Consider the following 19,867-nt stretch of genomic DNA (forward strand, 5'->3'; position numbering starts at 1 on the left):
CCCCCAGTGGCAAGTATGGTGACCTCTTTGAAAGTCAAGAGGCATATATGAGGTATTATAATATATAATATGGTCTATTTTGTAAACGTTCTTCTGGTCTCCATCCCTACATGAGCCAGTCCATCCCTTCCCTGGATGTCCATCCCTAATCCCGCCCAATCAGACAGCTCGTGCTGGATTGTGCTGCATGGAGGAAGGTCATGGCGTGCCGAGCGTACAGCGAGACGGCTAATGGGACGTGACTCCTATCTCTGGGCCGAGGGTGGTTGTTCCTCCCAAACGCTGGCCAAAGAGAAGACAGGTGACCCGCGTTCACACGAGTGTGGGGGGAGAAAAGAAAAGTGGGGGTGAGGAGGCACTAGGACCCTGCAGCTGACAACAGGGCCTCCTGCCCCCCCACCCTGCCTGTCTGCTCTGCAGTTGCCCTGGGCTCATGTTGAAGCCACTACGTGCGTGGGTGTGTGTGTGTGTGTGTGTGTTTGTGTGTGTTTGTGTGAGAGCCTCCTGCTCTACTCTTCCGTCTCTCCCCTCTGTTCCAGCTCTGCCTCCCCCACCTGGATGGATGACCTGCTTTGGAGGGGGGCTGCAAGAGCGAGGGGTGTGTGTGTGTTGTGTGTGTTGTGTGTGTTTGGAGGAATGGGGAGGGGGACCGGCCAAAGAGAGGGGGAGGGTTTGGGTGGGAAGGGCCAGGTGAGGAGGAGACACAGGAGCATCCCATTCTTCTTCTTCTTCTTCTGACTGCTGTGTATCCTTGTGTCGGCTGTGTGTGTACGCTGTGTGTGTTTGTGTGTATCCTCGTGTCGGCTGTGTGTGTTTGTGTGTATCCTCGTGTCGGCTGTGTGTGTTTGTGTGTATCCTCGTGTCGGCTGTTGAGACGCGGAAAGATGGTGAATCTGGTCAGCGGCGAGCAGCTCTCTGCAGACTAAGGTATGTGACACACATGACGAAGGCGTGTTGGTGAGTGAAGTGAACGGGAGCCCTTTGGTGAAAAGGTCAAATACTTCACTAAATACTATTATTACTAAATACTAATCTGTACAGTACTGTACTCAAATGAGATCCCGCGTCAGGTCCTCTGGATCTCCAAACTCGGAGAACACTTTGACAGAAGAGTCAGGAGTCAAAGTGTAGCAGAACAACGGGATGCTTCTTATTCGTATTTATTATTATTATCTTTGTATTTATTTATTGTCCCTCCATTGTCATGTATCAAAAATAATCGTTGGTTATCGTCTATCATTCCATTCAATCCTGATACTATGCCAGTATCATATTTCCATGTTTCTGTATGATTTGATGTGCTTCTTCAGATTTAGTGAAGCGAAGCACGCCATCCTCTCCTCAGCGACATGCTGCCTTGCTTTTGGTTGTTGTGTTGGTTTGCTTTGCAACTCACAAATCAAACGCTATGGAGACCAAAGAAAAGGATCAATACGATACGGCCAAGGACCCCCAGAGACCTGCTCTACATTGGCTGCATGCCAGGTCGTGGAATTAGGTTGAAGGTGACGGTGACCCTTTGACCCGTACGCTAAACGGCCGCCATGCCAAGGCTGTCGGGGCATTGTGACGCCGTCCGTGTGGATGTGGGCAGGGAAAGAGCAGGCGCCTCGCTGGTATGGCTGAATGGAAAAGTTGCCCAATGCAGGTGCACGGCACCTGGAAATGTACCCGTACTGGTGCTCGCCGGACCAGTTTTACGGTGCGCTGGTGAGGTTGTGACCGTAAACACAAAGATCACGAACATAGTGTTGGGTTGAGCCTGGCAAGGATCACATTAAGACACACACTTAAAACAGAAATATATTTTAAAAAAAAACAATACATAAAACAATTCAAGCAATAAATACAAGAATTTGGTAAAAATAAATACAAAAATAAAACTAAAAGAAATAAAACCAATTAAAACAAACAAAAAAAAGACGGAGAGACATAGAGGACCACACCACTTGTGCCCAGTTAAAAGCTACAGAAAAGGTCCGGTCTCCCCTGGTCTTAAGTCTTGTCTTGGCCGCCACCAGGCGGGCCTGACCTTCAGACCTCCTTGAGCATGCTGGAGTCTACATTTGGATGGTCTGAGATGTATTGTGGGGCCAGCCCCTTCTATGCCTCAAGAACCAGCAGTCAGATCTTCAAATCAATTCTAGAACGCACGCCAACCGATGCAGTTGGGGCTCCGCCTCTCGCCCCAAGACAGCTGGGCCTCTACCGCCTCCAGCACCCCGGCGGTAGAAAATGAATGAGTGAATGAATATACATTGATATGCAATCATAAAAGTAACCATAATCTAAATAATAATTAATAATAAATAATCCAAATTTTAATACCGCTTTGTGAATAACAATATTTCTATTTTTCAGCTTTGCCTGGTTAACTCCAAAGTGGAGCATCTAAGCTGCTTCATCGATAATGGACTTCAGTCTTCTGTGATCCCCTTTGAACTCCATGATGGACTCCACCTCCTGAACCCCCCAGTGACGCCCTCCAGCAGGGGAGGATGGGAGATGGGCCCGTGACACCTAGCGGACCGTCTCCTCCACAGCCCATCCTCTCATGGAGCACCCTGTCACGCCAAGTCCCTCCTGGAACACGTCGCTCTCCGGGTTGCCTTGGTTTCTCGTCTCTCTGCATCCAAACGCCTCCAACGTGAGCCAGCCCGTCGCCAGCGTCCGAAGCGGAGCGAGCGCGAGCCAGCTTTTGGCGCTGTGCGCCATGCTGGCGATGGACACCCTGGCCGTGGTGGGGAACCTTGCCGTGATGATCGTCATCACCAAAATGATGCAGCTGCGCAAGTTTGCCTTGGTGTTCCACCTGTGCTTGGTGGACCTGCTGGCGGCGCTGGTGCTGATGCCGCTGGGCGTGGTGTCCGACCAGTTCCTGGCTCACGAGGCCCTGTGCCAGACCTACCTCTGCTTGAGTGTCTGCCTGGTGAGCGCGGCCATCCTCACCATTTGCGCCATCAACGTGGAGCGCTACTACTACATCGTGCACCCCATGCGCCACGAGGTGAAGATGACTTTGGGGGTGGTGGCGGCGGTGCTGGTCGGGGTCTGGATTAAAGCCGTCGTCATGTCGTCGGTGCCTCTTCTGGGGTGGCTGCTCCAAGGGAACCAGGAGGCGAGCTCCCCTTCGGCGCTCACCTCAGCTCAGACATCCTGCTCCCTCCGCTGGGCGGGAGGCAGGACGGCACACTTGCTCTTCACGGTGTTCTTCACCGTCATCTACTTCCTGTGTCCCGTGCTGATTATTCTGGTGGTGTACTGCAATATGTTCAAGGTGGCCCGAGTGGCGGCCACCCATCAGGGCCCACTCCCCACGTGGATGGACACCCTGAGACCACGATCCGAGTCCACCGGCAGCCACTCCACCACGGCTGCGAGCTTCGGCGGGACGGGCTCCCGCAGCACAGCTCAAAGGACCTTTGGTGGCGGGAAGGCCGCCGTGGTTTTGGTGGCGGTGGGGGGCCAGTTCTTGGTCTGCTGGCTGCCGTACTTTTCTTTCCATCTCTACTCAGCCGTGGTGTCCGCCTCCCCCGCCTGGCTGGCCCGGTTGGAAGGTGTGGTCACGTGGATTGGCTACTTCTGCTTCACCTCCAACCCGTTCTTCTACGGCTGTCTCAATCGGCAGATTCGAGAAGAACTGGGGCGCCACCTGGCCTGCCTTTTCAAACGGGCCAGGTCCGGTCGGGGGGAACAGCTGCCCAGCCGTGAGGCTTCCATTGAGGAGAACTTCTTGCAGTTTCTTCAGGGCACGGCGTGCAATCTGGAGCCGCGCAACTCTCACAGCGCCGTGACGCCAGATGAGGTGGAACATGAAGGCCTTCAGGAACCATCTGCTCTGCAAAGCACGCTGGCCGATGGCCACGTCCCCGGCCAGATTCTTGAAGAACCCTCAGAGTTCGTCCAGCGGCAAAAACTGAACAATCAGGTCCATGGTGTGGAAAAGCCCAACACTGTAGAAGAACTCTAGCTGCCTCCTCCGTATGAGCTGATGATCCATTCCTTTCTTTGGAATCTCCTTTCCATGACCGCACCGTTATTTGGTGTTCCAACTGAAACCTGCTGATGTCTTCTGTTTTGGATATCGCCATCTTTTAGATCACCGATGAACACAGCAAGTGCGTCTTGTGGTTTGCGGCGTTCATCCGTCAGCAGATAGACACTGAGCGAAAGGTCCGATTCCCTTTTGATCTGGTTTGCATAATAAACACCTCCACCGTGCAATCTTTTTAAAGCATTTTAAGACAATTCGATGCTCCTCCACCGGGACTTGCAACAAAGTCTGTCCAGACCTCAGATTCGTCATCGTAGACCAAGTCTAGTTGGTCCCACCGGACGACCCTGCTTCCCTCCGCAGGGAGAGTTGAACAAGGAGGCGTTGAAATCCAGCCGCCATAAGCAGGCCGACACAGCCGCCATTCAATCCTTCCTCTGGCATCCTTCTTGCCATCGGTCTTCCTGTCTGCTTTCAGACCGGCAATTCCTGGCCCAAGTCCTGGCACATCGGGAGGCTTGTGGTTCTGCAAACATTGCTTTAATTGTGGGACATCACAACGGAGGTACACTATGGTGGAGGTACACTAAGGTGGAGGTACACTATGGTGGAGGTACACTATGGTGGAGGTACACTATGGTGGAGGTACACTAAGGTGGAGGTACACTAAGGTGGAGGTACACTAAGGTGGAGGTACACTAAGGTGGGGGTACACTAAGGTGGAGGTACACTAAGGTGGAGGTACACTAAGGTGGAGGTACACTAAGGTGGAGGTACACTAAGGTGGAGGTTTAATGGAGGTACACTATGGTGGAGGTACACTAAAGTGGAGGTACACTATGGTGGAGGTACACTATGGTGGAGGTACACTATGGTGGAGGTACACTAAGGTGGAGGTACACTATGGTGGAGGTACACTAAGGTGGAGGTTTAATGGAGGTACACCAAGCGTCCGTTTCTGAAATGTGTTTTGGCTCTACAGAAACGAAGAAAAGGTCCCTTTGGCCTCCATGGAGGCTTGGCCAGCAGCCATCTTTGACCGTGTGACCAAAGCGTGTTGCATGTTGACAGGTAAACACGGGAGTGGAGCGAGTGCTCCTGTGTTTGTGATCCACACAAGCAGCCATGTTGTGGCTACACACGCTCGTTTGCCTTTGGCCTCGTTTGGCTTGGAAAATGGAAGTCTGGCATCTCAGCTGGAACACAAACGGTTTGCACAGACGTTGCCAAAGACCACGGCACGGCGCATATCCCTTCATGGCCGACTTGTGGCATCACTACTCTTCTTTCTGGTGGCCTTTATTTTGAAGTGCTGATTTGCCAAAACATTATTTGATGTCTGAAATGGATATGGATTGATGAGACGTTGCTATGTCTGCCGTTAGTCTGCTATATATATATATATATATGTATGTGTATGTGTATGTGTATGTGTATGTGTATGTGTATGTGTATGTGTATGCGTATGCGTATGCGTATGCGTATGCGTATGCGTATGCGTATGCGTATGTGTGTATGCATGTCTGTAAGACTTATTATTTTATGACTTTTCATTCAAATGTGGGGCTTTCATTGACTTAAAATGTGTGTGTGTGTGTGTGGGGGGGGGTTGTTGTTCATGCAGATGATGGCGGATAGAGAAATTACTGTATTTTTCTCCAAAAAGACAGCGGGGGGGGGTAATATTTGACCATAGCCAAACAGGCAGAGTGTTTGATGTGTGATTAGGTGTACCTAATGTTGTGGCCAGTCAATGCGCCAGTCAAACGGTTCATGAGACAAGGTGACCAGGTAACGTTAGATCCAAAGTGAAATAAAGCATCTGAGGAAGCCATGATGGCGTGGAGGCCATGTGACCAGGCCACTTGGTCATCCTGGCTCTCCTTAAAACCTGATCACGGTCCAGATGTGCAGGTCAATTCTAGATCTTTTTACACTGGTCTGGAGATCTTCATCAGGTCCTCACTGGGGTGGGGGGCTGGAGCCTATCCCAGCTGCCAATCCCAGGGCACATATAGACGAACAACCACTCCCACTCACATTCATACCTATGGACAATTGGGAGTGGCCAATTAACCTAGCATGTTTTTGGAATGGGGGGGGGCACGCACACGCAGGGAGAACATGCAAACTCCACACGTAGATGCCAAGATGAGATCCCAAGCCAGGTCTTCCATGTCCTGACTGCGTGGCCCGCATGCTACCCACTCGGCCACCAAATGGATTTTCATGTGTAATTCTTTGCAGTTGTGCTAAACAACCACTCGGGGGCGCTCATGCCGCATAAAGTCTTGTGAAAACGAGGTGTCATAAGTTTGGTCGATTTGACTCCATTTCCCATCATGCCGAGGGAGGGTCACCATGCCCCCTTCTGCATTCAGACCTGCCGTCTCACCGAGAAGCGTCCGGATCAACTGGCAGGATACTTTAGAAATGCCCCGTGTTAGCCGTTTGTCTGTGAGCTTGACGTTAACCTTTGACCCCGCTCGTCGGCATAGTTAGTTATAAATCCCGATCAACCCAACAATTGAAAACTCCCGCCAAGTCACGTGCCTCTTTTCGGGACACTTGTGGAGCGGAACATCTGAAGCTCTCAGGAGGACCGACGTGACCGCCGACGCCTTCTGGGCTCCTCACAGCTCCAGCTCGTCTCCTGCGACTTCTGAGCCGCTAAGGAGGAACGCCAACCACATTTGACCCAAAGTAGTTGGAGAGCCGCCATGGGATGCACCATCAGCGCCGAGGACAAAGCCGCGGTGGAGAGGAGCAAGATGATCGATAAAAACCTTCGAGAAGATCTGGAGAAGTCCTTGAGGGAAGTCAAGCTGCTTTTGCTCGGTAAGAATCGGTCACCTGTCATTGAACGCACCACCTGTTCCCGTCGTCAGAAATCGACGAGATTTAGAAACCATTCTTTAAATTCCAGTTATTGCTAATATAAACACTGACAGTGGCTCACCCTGACCCTTGACCCTGACTCTGACTTTGACCTTAATCCTGACCCTTGACCCCAACCCTGACCCTGACGCTTCTACATTTACCCAACCATGCCAGCAGCCACACGACCTTGATCCAGTACAGTAAATACAGTAAATGAAGATTTCAACCCCCCAAAGTTCCACCTTGCCTAGTGATGTGTATAAGATTAAGATATGCCTTTATTCGTCCCTCAGTGGGGAAATTTGTATACATTGAAAATCTATCAACGTTTTATCCCCGTCATCCCTCCAATGCCAGAATAATATAGTAATATAATAGTGATAAATCATAACGGTCTGCCAGATGCATCCTGTGACTGAAGTTGATGAAATTCTGTAAAGTCCCGCCATGGGAAGTGGTTCTTCGCCCACTATTGCCACACATGTGATGTCTAAATCGTTTGGCAAACCGTCAAAGTTTGGCTTCCACCGTGGGGTCATGACGAAGGAAAGTTTTGTTTGCCTGAGTGATTTCCCCTTACGTTGTATTATCGTCTTTAGACTTTATTTTTGATGGAATGCTATTTACTGTACTAATACTATTACTACTAGGAATGACTAAATACTGCACTATTTACTACTGATAAGTAGGCAACAGTGCTTGCATTTAAGGAAACGCCATCAACACGCGAGCGACACGACCATGTCATGACCCCGTACGCTCCAAGGCGTTTGCCGTTTCGCCATTCGACTGAGCTGACATCAGCAAATCTTTGCATGTCTTGGAATGGGAACGATAGTACCTAGTTTTAATCTTAGTCCAAGGCATATAAGAATAATCCTTATATAAGAATTATATATAAGAATAAGCCGTGAAGTTTATCTTCATAGGCATTGGCTTAGGTTTATTTTTTACATGTTTTTTCCTGTCGTGAAGATTGGTAGACAAGATGCTTTTTTTCTTTTTAGATCTTTTAAAATCCAAAGTGCTGCTTAAAATGGGCCATTTCTACCTTTCCAGCTTTTGCTGTCATTTCAGCGCTTTGATGAAAGTGCGATGCAAACATTGTGTACATTGCATGAAGATGTGAAGATGTTTCAGAGAGGTTTTATGACTTCTTCTGTTTCCCGTCCCTCCGATGCAGGTGCTGGAGAATCTGGGAAAAGCACGCTAGTCAAGCAGATGAAGTAAGCGTGGAACAGTTGCTGCCATGTTGGTTCTGAGCCCTGGGGTCAGCGGTCCCTAAGGTTCATCTATGTGGAAAGTCATACACCGAAAGCCCCCATTTTGTACAAGATGTGAAAGAAAGGCCGGTCCTAGCCTGGCAAGACCTGAATGGCCTCCCCTGTTTCCCACATTAGACGTGCCGCATGCTCACTGGAGCTCAAATTCCAGCTCTATTGACAGCATTGTCGGAAATGCTGCAGATCGCTAGCATGTCCCACATGAGCGCAGCCATTGGTTGCGGTTTTGGATATTGACCTACATGTGACCTCTGAAAGCTTGTTTTATGTGCTAGAATCATTCACGAAGATGGCTACTCGGAGGAGGAATGCAGTCAGTACAAAGTGGTGGTCTACAGCAACACCATCCAGTCCATCACGGCCATCATCCGGGCCATGGGACGCCTAAAGATAGAGTTTGGGGACGAGCGGCGGGCGGTGAGATGACAATACGGAGATACTTCAAACATCCACGCCAAGACATAAGACCACGCTGCATGACACAAAATGTTCCCCTCCAGGACGATGCCCGCCAACTCTTTGTGCTGGCCGCTTCAGCGGAGGAGGGTTCAATGTCGGCAGACCTCAGCGGCGTCATCCGGCGGCTCTGGGGCGACGGTGGCGTTCAAGCCTGCTTCCATCGCTCACGAGAGTATCAGCTCAACGACTCTGCTGCGTAGTGAGAAGTCACTCTGATTTTTATCCACTTCAGCGGAGCTCTACTCCCCCTTCTTCCGCCGTGGGCGTGTCGTACTGTGCAGGCCGGGATCAAACCGCAACCTGGGTGTTACATGAATGCATCTGGCTGTGCTATTGGCTAATCTCAACCTTCTCTGTTGCACAAGGAGCCACTTCCAGTTCTTCAGTGCTGGTCTGGTTGGCTGCTCTATAGCTCTAAACGTGTCTTTCATCCCGTCGCCCCTCACCAGAGGCGTAGATCTTACCCCAAGGAGGCAAGATGGGTCTTGTCTGTGAAAGGCTGCTGTGTGAGCTTGCTGCTGGATTCATGGCATTCCTGAGCAAGAACAGGAGCGAAGCAGCACCTGGAGCCATTTAGATATACTTACTGATGCATTGTGGGGATTGGGGATGCAGAGCAGAGCAGAGCAGAGCATTCCTTGGAGTGTCAGCTTAGATAAGTCAGTGACACAACTTTTAAGTCGGGACGCCGTGTTGTAACACAAAGCGTTACGGGAGTCTTCAGCTTGTCCAATCATTGTGGTGATGTTTGGAACCAGTGTGTGTATTTTACACAAAGCATCCCGCCATGACTTGTTTGCATTTTTAACCGTATGTCCTGTGCTGCAGCTATCTCAACGACTTTGACAGACTCTGTCAGCCCGACTACATCCCGACCCAGCAGGATGTTCTGCGGACGCGTGTCAAAACCACGGGAATCGTGGAAACTCACTTCACCTTCAAAGATCTCCACTTCAAGTTAGTAAAAGCTGCACACTGGACCACAGGTGGGAAAATAACAGGATGAAGTAACCTGCAGGAAGTTGCTTTACGGCAGATTGCAGATCTGCTTTTAGGGATGAAGAAGACTTAGAAGAGCAAAGATACTTTGGGTTGGGTTGGTTGTGTACTGTGTACAGTACATGCGGCTGGATGAGGGGGAGCCAATCGGTGTCCAGGATACTGAACAATAACTGTATAGTGTACTGTATAGCGTGTGTACCCCGTCCTTGGATTTCCCTTCATTTCCAAATTGTAGCCCAAGAATACTTGCTGTAGACGACGTGCGTACGCCAAGCGTGGCATTGCAAGGGATGGCTGCGTGTTTGGTGTCTAACTTTCCAGGCTTGATTTCTGTGTGTTCAGAATGTTTGATGTCGGGGGTCAACGCTCGGAGAGGAAGAAGTGGATTCATTGCTTCGAGGAAGTAACGGCCATCATTTTCTGTGTGGCTCTCAATGACTACGATCTGGTCTTGGCCGAGGATGAGGAGATGGTTGGTTCCCTTTTCTTCCTTGTTGGCCCGTCACAATATCTCCAAAGATGAAAACTACTTCCATGCGTTTGTATGTCTATGTACTACATAGTATAGTCTATGTACTACATAGTATAGTCTATGTACTACATAGTATAGTCTATGTACTACATAGTACAGTCTATGTACTACATAGTATAGTCTATGTACTACATAGTATAGTCTATGTACTACATAGTACAGTCTATGTACTACATAGTACAGTCTATGTACTACATAGTATAGTCTATGTACTACATGGTATAGTCTATGTACAACATGGTATAGTCTATGTACTACATGGTATAGTCTATGTACTACATGGTACAGTCTATGTACTACATAGTACAGTCTATGTACTACATAGTACAGTCTATGTACTACATAGTACAGTCTATGTACTACATAGTACAGTCTATGTACTACATAGTATAGTCTATGTACTACATAGTATAGTCTATGTACAACATGGTATAGTCAGTCTATGTACAACATGATGATATTTAAGAAACAGTTGACTTGTAGTCACCCCCCCCCCAGAACCGTATGCACGAGAGCATGAAGCTGTTTGACTCCATCTGCAACAACAAGTGGTTCACAAGCACCTCCATCATCCTCTTCCTCAACAAAAAGGACCTGTTTGAGGAGAAGATCGGCAAGAGTCCACTTCAAATCTGCTACCCAGAGTACGGCGGTAAGATAAAAACCGCAGCGGCGGGTTCTACAGCTTTCATCCTAGAGACGGGAGACGGGAGACCCGAGACGTGGTGATTGTCCAAGATAGGAGGAGGCCAAGTTCCAATTGGGTGTACTTCCTCCATCTGGGGCGTTACTACGTTTGCCTCTCTTGGATCTCTTGGAACAAATATTGCGGAGATGACTGACACCTGGCTCTACGCCACAGCTGGCAGAGTAATATGAATATGCAGTTCAATGTCCGTGTATTTCTACAAGTGTACTGCTTGCAGTGTCCTTGCACAGCCAGGCTCGTTAAAAGAGCCGCATATGAAATGTCCGTCACTGTGCAGGCTTCTCCATGTGGCCGCCATTGGCCGGTGGTACTGCTGTGGAGCTGCTCTGGTTGACCTTCCATATTGATATTGATATTCCACGCTTGATGAGCTGCAGTCAACATAGCTGAACTTCACGCTCCGTTATTTGTTCCGTTGTTAAATGATGGCCACACCGCCCGCTTGTTTAGCACCGCTTTGTCGCTGACTTTTTTAACAGAATACGACTTTTTGGGTTGTGTCTGTCAAAGGTGAGAACCTGTACGAGGAGGCAGCTCAGTACATCCAAGGCCGCTTTGAAGACCTGAACAAGCAGAAGGCCAGCAAGGAGATCTACACCCACTTCACGTGTGCCACAGACACCCAGAACGTGGAATTTGTGTTTGACGTCGTCACAGATGTCATCATCAAAATCAACCTGACGGATATCGGACTCTACTGAGGCCATCGGCCCTGAAGGTCAGCTCCTCAGTCCTCGCTGGTTATGCGGCCCTTCATGTCAATCATTACTGCTGGGATGCCCAACAATGACAGAATACTTCATTGTCACAGTATACATACTAAATAATACAACAAACAATACACAGCACACGGTGTACTGCACACAGTATACATACTAAATAATAAAACAAATACACAGTGTACTGCACACAGTATACATACTAAATAATACAACAAACAATACACAGCACACGGTGTACTGCACATAGTATACATACTAAATAATAAAACAAATACACAGTGTACTGCACACAGTATACATACTAAATAATTAAACAAATACACAGTGTACTGCACACAGTATGCATATTAAATAATAAAGCAAACAATACACAGTGTACTGTACACAGTATACATACAAAATAATAAAGCCAACAATACACAGTACACGGTGTACTGTACACAGTATACATACTAAATAATAAAGCAAAGACTACACAGTAAGAAGCGTGTACTGCGTGTACATCTCCAGTTGTATAGTGAGGTAGTTTGCGGTCGGCAGCAATGATAACCAAAGACGTGTGGCGGTTCAGGACGGGATGGATTTCGGAAAGAAAGCGTTCCTCATTTGGTTTGTCCTTGCTTGGCTGTCAAGATGGCAGTAGCTCAACCGGGGGGGGGGGATAACACCAGGACGTGAAACTAATGATGTCACTCTTGGCTGTTAGAAGGTTGGAGATGAAGCAGACTGGAAAAAGCACAGGCGGCCAAGCAGGGCCGTAAATATTCTAATTGCAATGTTAACAAAGGAGACACGCAAAGATAACAAAGTGGGTCGATGGTGGACACGTCATCGTCAACAAGCAGGATCCAGTTGTGGAGAAAAGCCATGCAAACTCCACACAGAGAGGGCTGAGGGTGGAATCGAACTCGGGTGTCCTAGCTGTGTGGCCTCCGCCGTTCATCCACATTTGTTTTCAGTCTTATTTCCAAAATGTGGATCCAGGATGTTCTGCTGGTTGATTGCTCTTCCATGCTTGGCTTGCAGGGGTCCCAGTGGTTTCCTGGTGGTCTCGGCTGGTATCTGGTATGCGGTGTCTGCAGACGGCCAGCGGGAGTGGGCTTACCAAGGGACTAACTGCTTTGGGAGATTGACTAGCAAAACATGACTGTGAGATCTTTGCACCTGAGGCAGGTAAAGACACCCATGCATCTGCGGTCAGCGGCTATGAAGTGCCATCATGAGGCTGCATGAATTGCTTCTATTTTACGGTTGTGTTGTATGGACGCCATAACCTGTACAGTATGGTGGACATACTGTCATTTGGGTTTTGCTAAAGATCATTCGTAGGTTCTAGGGTTAGAATAGCATTCTAGTCAACTCCACAGCGGGGCAATCGAACCTTTATATAGCACATTTTCATATGACTACGCTGATATTTTTACCAGGATCGCACCATAAGGATTCCTAGGAGGGACATGATGATATTTTTTGACTAATGCTAATGCTAATGCTAACCACAGTTTTTTTAGTTTCATACTAAGGAGGACTTTACTCTTGCCTGACTTCCTGCTGACTTCAGCTAGCTTTCCCACGGAACATTTGCATGTTCCGCTCTGCATTTATATTCCATTCCAAACAAAGCAGGGAAGGTTGTGGTGCAAATGGGAAGGACTATTTTAGGGATGGCCGACCACCATGAGCGTTGCTTCTGTCGTGCAACAAGACTGTCTTGTCTGGAGGGAAGCGAGATACGCTGGGAAAGATGAGCAACCGCTTTGGTCTGATGCACAATGGACCATGAGCTAAAATAGAGCTTTTATTAGGCAACTGGATGGGAGGGGGGGGGGGGGGGGGGGTGCTTCCATGACCGTCTGGATACATACCGCGCTCACCGCGTCAACATCGGCTCTGGAGCTCTGGAACTCATCAGTTCCACACATGGAGACATGTTGCCGACTGCTGCGAGGCCATCGTTGAGATGTTCCTCTTGGACATTTTGGACATTTCTTCTGTGAGTCCAATCACTTTTTCAGATTAAAAGACTCAAGATTCCACCACCTGGTATAATAGGTATATATTAGTATATACTAATATGTGTATATATAGTGATATTCTATTGTAAATGTCAGATTTTTATCATGTGGTATTTGCATGCTTCTCTGTGGGTACGATGCAATGGGATTTATACGTCGGGTTATATCCTCACTTCTTTATTATCTCATGATTTATATCATATTATATTTTATTTATCCAATGATTCAGATCACTGACTCGTGCAAAACTGTAAAAAACACAAAATGGTGAACTCCGTGCACATCGCGGTGTCCAAAGTGTGTCCCGCGGGTGTACTTCCTGTTGACGTGACGTACATGAATACGTAAATAAGTCATCAAATGAAACGTGGAAAGCAAATGTGGAATATAATTGCAGCTAATTCCAGTCGCCAGCCCAAACAACAAGACGGACACGTGAGGTTAATGCAGCTTTAATTCATGACTACGTTGCATAAGAAAGGACAAACTGGAGATTTTCATTCCCTTTGAATAATAAAGTATTACCCCTCTCTACTGTTTGCCCCCCTTTCTCTCTTAGTTACCGTGTGTATATAAGCATATACATTTGATTATCATTCACAATATCATGAATGAACTACTCTTATGTACAAAGATGGTCTAACATATTTGAGCGTATATCTTTACCTTCCAATGTTGGGTGCATTGAACTCATCACTATCATACGTCGTCTGGATGTTCTGCAAGCGCATGAGAAATATTTGCTGGGCAACAATCAAGACAACAGCAACTATGGAACTCCAAGAAAAACAAGAATGCAAAGATGCTACACAAACATTCATCTTAACTCTCTTTGGGCCGATCGGAGCTCGGCCAAGGTCGGAGGGGACAATGAGGTCATCTTCAAATCCTCGCGGCTACTAGTATTTGGGACTGAAACCAGTAAAACCTGCACGTCCACACCCTGCTGGCCTTGCTCTTGGTGGCGGGGGGGTGGATGGTTGGATGCGTGATAGGAGAGGTGCCGTCATGGAGCCGTGCCTGGCATGAATACGCTAAACCCTGGTGGATCCCTGGTGCGCCGTCAGCACACAAACGCCAATATGGGGGGGCGGGGGGGGCCGAGATGACTTCTGCAAGAAACAAGAGACCGGAGATGCTCAATCTTGCAAAATACCAAAATTCCATGTGATGCACGTGCGGATCGAGGCCACTCCAGCAACGCTTTAGGTCGGCACTTTTATCAGAACTAGACCACTTCTACATTTTGCTCGGTGCCAGCCTGACTGGACGAATGTCAAAGTTCAAGTAGAAGAAAGCAGCGCACAACGCTTGGGAGCAGTTTTATCAGAACTAGACTCAGAACTATTTCCTTTTCCTGGTGACGAGGCCAAAAGACCAAAGTACCAGTGAGGCACGGGAGCACCTGAAATAGAAGCTGATGTCCACGCCCAATAACAAAAGAGCAGCACGCAATGGCAAAGTATGCTAACATTCAAGGTGCATTCGAGGTGCATTCGAGGTGCATTCAAGTACATCCTTTGATGGGAGGATGGGAGCAGCTTCACGAGAACATGACAAGATGTCGGCACAGACGGCTGAAACGAGCGTGCTCTCCCAAGCGTTTTGCCACTGGTTGAAGAACCTACCTGGTACGAGGTGGCGCTGCTTAGAAAAGACCACAGTCTTTAAGGTTCTCCTTGATGATGATGTCCGTGACGGCGTTGAACACAATCTCAACGTTCTTTGTGTCCGTGGCACAGGTCAGGTGACTGTAGATTTCTTTCACGCCCTTCTTCATGTTCAGCTCCGTAAACTGCGACTTGATGTAGTTGCTGGCGTCGTCGTACGTGTTCGGGCCTGGAGCAGATCAGCATCACTTGTCACAACTTTGCAGCAACATCTATGGAATGATCACCTTAACGCTCAGATGTCCGGTTCTTCTCCCATAACCTTCACAACCCCAATGGTCTATCTCTCAGTCGGGAATAATGGCGGACCAGCCGGGATGGCGCTTGAGCGTCATGTTCATGCTGGCAGAAACAGTCGGTAGCAGGTCGACCAAGGGGTTCGACTTCTGCCACCGATCGTCTTTGCTTGTTTACAGATCACTAGGCAGCAACCATAACCACAAGATGTTGGAGGTCCCACAGAAGCACCTCCAGTCGATGGTAACCTGGTCTTCATACAATACCAGATGCACGCTAACGTCCTGGGATACGTTAGCATCAAAGCGTTGTTAGTCGTTACCGTCATAGTCTGGGAAGCAGATGCTCAGGTGGACCTTCTTGATCTTCTCCTCGAAAAGATCCTTCTTGTTGAGGAACAGCACAATGGAGGTCAGCGCAAAGAATCTGTGGTTGCAGATGCTGTTGAATAGATGCAGGGACTCGTGCATGCGGTTCTGAAATGACAGAGCAGAACCTAGCAGAACTTCTTTTCAAGGTCTTTCTCGACAGCTCCTTGCGGATCATGGAGTCCAGCTCACCACTTCGTCATCCTCCACCAGCACCATGTCGTACGCGCTGAGGGCGCCGCAGAAGATGATGCAGGTCACACCCTCGAAACAATGGATCCACTTCTTTCTCTCTGACCTCTGACCTCCCACGTCGAACATCCTGGGCAGCAAAGACAACGTTGGAGTCTGACGCGAGAGGCGGGCGATGGAAGGTGGTCTTCCAAGGCCGGTCTGTCACCTGAAGTGCAGCTCTTTGCAGGAGAACTGTTCTTCGATGATACCGGTGGTCTTCACTCGAGATCGTAGCACGTCCTGCTCGGTGGGGCAGTAGTCGGGTTTGCAGATTCTGTCCATTTCGTTGAGGTAACTGAAGGACAAATGGCGTCACGTCTCCACCTCCACCAACACGACCTCCTTCTGGACGGACTTACTAGCCAGCAGAGTCGTTGAGCTGGTACTCGGCGGCTCTTTCGTAGCCGGCCTGCACGCCGGAGTCCTTCCACAGCTTCTGGATGACGTCGGCCAGCTCGGCGGGCATGGTGCCTTCCTCGATGGAGTCGGCCAGGTTCTGCAGCTTCTGGGCATTCTCCTGCAGTTTAAGAAATGTGGAGATCCGTGAGGATTTTTACCCTGGAGCTTCATCAAAGGAAGTCAGCTGATGTGATGTGAAGGCGGCACGGCAGCTCTCCCTCCGCCTGTCTGCCGTGCCGCCTCCGGTTGGAGGCTCCAGAACCCCAAACATCTTAACAAAGCTTAACAAAGTGGATGGCGGCAGGCTGACGTGAAAGTGGTTTCCAAAATACCAATTGAAGAGTGAGCCTAACCAAGCAAACGCTATCTGGTCTTGGTGTCATGGCGGACCTGTGCAGCGGGGGAGCCGAAATCCACGCCCAGCATCTCCATGCCTCTGATGATGGCCAGAGCCGACTGCAGGATGTTGCCGTAGATGATGCTTTTGAACTCCATCTGTTCCTCTTTTGTGTAACCACCCTGATGCAGAATCCTGTGCGTGGGATGGGGGGAGGGGGGGGGGGGGGGGGGCAAAGCATGGCGGTGCATGCGTGTTAATGAAAGCATGAGATGCTGCATTTCTACATGTTTTTCTTTAGGAGCGGATATGGTGCCTCCCGGACTAACGAGCCTCAGGGATGTTTGACTGTTGACCTCTGACAGGGAGGCGGGTCGTTCAGCCAGCCAACCAATCAGCTTCAAGACACAGCGACACAGTGTGGATGAGATCATGAGTGCGGGTGAGTTGACTTACTTCATCTGCTTGACAATGGTGCTTTTCCCTGACTCACCAGCACCTGCAAGACAGAGGACAGGGTTTACCGATGTTTGCCCCACAAAGGGCAGACCAATTTGCTTTAGGGTAGCAGTTCTGCCCCCCTGGATTGAAATATGGTCTCCTTTTGCTATCCGGCTCCTTCGGTACGCATATGAGCAAATATAGTCAATATCATATTGAAAAGGCTCGTAATTGCCTTCCAAAATCCTCATGATGAGGCCCCTGTATCGCCATCCCACAGTGCTAGTATAGCTAATGCACACATGAAAAGGGCAAATCTAGAAACTGTGCAGCGTACGACAAAGATCAAACATCACCGCAAGTCAGAAAGGTCTGCGGCCACACCCCCAAATTGTGAATTATAATAACGATAATAAAGAAATGTGTCACAGAGTGACCAAGACGGATGGAAGTCTTGGCAAAGGGAGTCATTGGGTCACGGTCTAGGGTTGGCCCGGGTTCCTGCCATGGTGTTCTTTAGCGTAGTTCTGGCAGTGGTCCCCACTAAAGCAAACCCCTTTAGATATTTAGCAGATGGAGCTTGTGAGGACCAATTGATTGAACGTTGGCATAGCAACTTCACCCATCCAGCGTGCTCATCTTCACGTTTCACACTCGATGTGCCGCTGGCATCATGCCAACGGAACTACTGCAATTTTTGGTGGCCTTTGAGGGATCAGCAGAGTCCGCCAACGATGGGATCTGCACTAAAGCTGTTAGGTAATTGGATTGTGGTTTCGCTGCTGCGGTGCGACTGTGATCTCTTAAGCTCCAACATCCTTACTTAAGAATTCAAACGTCTTTGCAGCTCTTTAACTTTTGTTGTCAGAGAACCCCAGTTGACGCCTAAATGATTCTTCTTATTATGGGATGTTATTATATTCATTCGTCTTCTATGCTGCTGATCCTGCTGATTATTATTTGTATTATTGGAGGATTTCATTGGTTTAGCATTCATTCTCACTTGTTTCTGGATGTGTCTTCTTGATCTCAGATGTTACCTACGAGACCTGCTGGAGGTAATCTCCATCTTTCCAATAAACTAATGGAAGGGGCAAATCCCCCACAAACTTACACCCCCCCCAGTCGAGAGCAGATGTGTTGTAGCCATGCAGCAAATCAGCCATCATCCTAATTCCTAATTAGGATTATGATCCTTTTCATCAGGACGGCATTTCTCCATCCTTATTCCTCCCAACTCCCGCTGCACTGCTCCGCCGAGGAGATGTTCCTCAAAAGTCTGGTCAGCAAGACCACCTTGAGCTCCTGCAGGATTCACTTTGACCATCTGATGATCTCCAATCTCCAAGCAGGACAAGCCGCCCCCCCACAGACGTTCACTTACCAAGCAGCAGGAGCTTGACCGTTTTGGAGTCCTTGTCAGCATCCTCTTGGAGTTGCTTTTCCAACTCCTTGGACTTTTTGTCTTCTGCACTTGCTCCCGCTCCCATGCTTTCTTCCTCCGCAAACTCAAGGTCCTCAAGGATGGAAATTTTGCCGGTGCTCTGTGAACTGCTGCAGAGAATTCAGGTGACGCATTAATTGTGTTCAAAGGCGATTTCCGAGCGGAAGGAGAAGGAGGTGCTTGGCTTGGTTAGCCTCCCAGGGATCACTGACATTCATCAGCTCTGCCCAGCCGAGAGTCACCCTCTAATTCCCTCCTCTTAAACCCCTTACCGAGGAGATGCCGCTTCCTGATTGGCTGCTCAATCCAATTAGTTGAGCAGGGCCTCCATGTGAATGATGTCAAGAGAGGGGAGATTATGAACCATCTCACTAGCTTCGTTCTCGCGCAGGACCTGACTGTGCTGGGGACCGCTTGGTGTGCATGACGTCCCGCCGTTAAGGTGGCGGACCTCCGACCGCACGTTGGATGTGTGGATAGTTGAATGTACGCATCCATCCATCCTTTTTCTCACGCTTATCCTCATGCTGGAGCCTATCCCAGTTGTCCTGGGGGAGAGGCGGGGTCCCCCCTGGACTGGTGGCCAGCCAATCCCAGGGCACATATAGACAAACAACACCCCCCCCCCCCCATTAATACCTATGGAAAATTTAGAATGGCCAATGAAGCTAACATGTTTTTGGAATGGGGGGGCGGAGTACCCGGAGAAAAGCCGCACGGGGGGGGGTCATGCCAACTCCACACAGGGATCCCAATCCGGGTCTCCCATCTCCTGACTGCGGCCTCCACTGAATGTATCGTTGCCCAATCCCGTTGTTATGATGACGTACTCGCCACTACTTCTAGTAGATACAACCTGGTAGATAAAGTACCTTGTTGGAAGCAGGGTAGTATTAGTATAATACATCGCAGTACAAATGTCCTTCCCTAATCAATAGAACTAATTGAAGAAATAGGAGACGTGAATGTGCTTTAGTCCGGTTTTGTTGCTCAGTGGAACGAGTACCGTGGGTTGGTGTGGGGTACCTAAACTGCGGGTGAAGGGCCATATTTGCCAAGAAGTACACCGTTTCCAGGACTTTGCCAGCCTTGGCTGTAATGTCAAATATGAGCGAGTGTTTTAAAGGGACGGTGCAGGGCG

At 49.0% G+C, this 19,867-nt stretch overlaps 3 protein-coding genes across 6 annotated transcripts; 2 read left to right on the top strand and 1 right to left on the bottom strand.

The window, feature by feature from the left end:
* Positions 1-805: 805 nt before the first annotated feature.
* On the top strand, positions 806-5,405 carry gpr61 (G protein-coupled receptor 61). 4 transcript variants are annotated; one of them, XR_013630136.1, is made up of 3 exons: positions 806-927; positions 2,362-4,890; positions 4,934-5,405. XR_013630136.1 is itself a non-coding variant. In XM_058084524.2 (2 exons), the coding sequence occupies exon 2, from the start codon at positions 2,555-2,557 to the stop codon at positions 3,968-3,970; it is 1,416 nt and encodes a 471-aa protein (XP_057940507.2). In that variant the 5' UTR covers positions 806-927; positions 2,362-2,554; the 3' UTR covers positions 3,971-5,405. The 4 variants fall into 4 exon arrangements, 1 of the variants encoding a protein (XP_057940507.2); XR_013630137.1 differs by having other exon boundaries at positions 2,362-4,794; positions 4,859-5,405; XR_013630138.1 differs by having other exon boundaries at positions 2,362-4,783; positions 4,843-5,405.
* A 929-nt stretch (positions 5,406-6,334) lies between these two features.
* Positions 6,335-14,128, top strand: gnai3 (guanine nucleotide binding protein (G protein), alpha inhibiting activity polypeptide 3). The gene is made up of 9 exons (XM_058083282.2): positions 6,335-6,832; positions 8,058-8,100; positions 8,433-8,574; positions 8,658-8,815; positions 9,445-9,573; positions 9,961-10,090; positions 10,649-10,802; positions 11,370-11,577; positions 12,608-14,128. Exons 1-8 carry the CDS (start codon positions 6,715-6,717, stop codon positions 11,558-11,560), a joined length of 1,065 nt encoding a protein of 354 aa, XP_057939265.2. The 5' UTR covers positions 6,335-6,714; the 3' UTR covers positions 11,561-11,577; positions 12,608-14,128.
* On the bottom strand, positions 14,033-18,967 carry gnat2 (guanine nucleotide binding protein (G protein), alpha transducing activity polypeptide 2). Its single transcript, XM_058083354.2, has 9 exons — positions 18,667-18,967; positions 17,298-17,340; positions 16,895-17,036; positions 16,465-16,622; positions 16,272-16,400; positions 16,064-16,193; positions 15,826-15,979; positions 15,225-15,435; positions 14,033-14,708 (listed from the first exon to the last, which is right to left on the bottom strand). Exons 1-8 carry the CDS (start codon positions 18,770-18,772, stop codon positions 15,245-15,247), a joined length of 1,053 nt encoding a protein of 350 aa, XP_057939337.2. The 5' UTR covers positions 18,773-18,967; the 3' UTR covers positions 14,033-14,708; positions 15,225-15,244.
* Positions 18,968-19,867: the final 900 nt, after the last annotated feature.

This window comes from Doryrhamphus excisus, linkage group LG17 (genome assembly GCF_037039965.1).
Source record: "Doryrhamphus excisus strain RoL-2023G ecotype Guam linkage group LG17, RoL_Dexc_Guam_v1.1, whole genome shotgun sequence".
NCBI classification, from domain to species: domain Eukaryota; kingdom Metazoa; phylum Chordata; class Actinopteri; order Syngnathiformes; family Syngnathidae; genus Doryrhamphus; species Doryrhamphus excisus.

Bases quoted from the DNA above. Each gene is read 5' to 3' on its own strand.
- gpr61 (XM_058084524.2), top strand. From the start codon at position 2,555: ATGGAGCACCCTGTCACGCCAAGTCCCTCCTGGAACACGTCGCTCTCC.
- gnai3 (XM_058083282.2), top strand. From the start codon at position 6,715: ATGGGATGCACCATCAGCGCCGAGGACAAAGCCGCGGTGGAGAGGAGC. The intron at 8,816-9,444 runs GTGAGAAGTCAC...CCTGTGCTGCAG, and splicing joins CTCAACGACTCTGCTGCGTA to CTATCTCAACGACTTTGACA. The intron at 10,091-10,648 runs GTTGGTTCCCTT...CCCCCCCCCCAG, and splicing joins TGGCCGAGGATGAGGAGATG to AACCGTATGCACGAGAGCAT.
- gnat2 (XM_058083354.2), bottom strand. From the start codon at position 18,772: ATGGGAGCGGGAGCAAGTGCAGAAGACAAAAAGTCCAAGGAGTTGGAA. The intron at 17,341-18,666 runs GTAAGTGAACGT...TCTGTCTTGCAG, and splicing joins GGTCAAGCTCCTGCTGCTTG to GTGCTGGTGAGTCAGGGAAA. The intron at 16,623-16,894 runs GTCCGCCATGAC...CTTAAACTGCAG, and splicing joins TCGGCTCCCCCGCTGCACAG to GAGAATGCCCAGAAGCTGCA.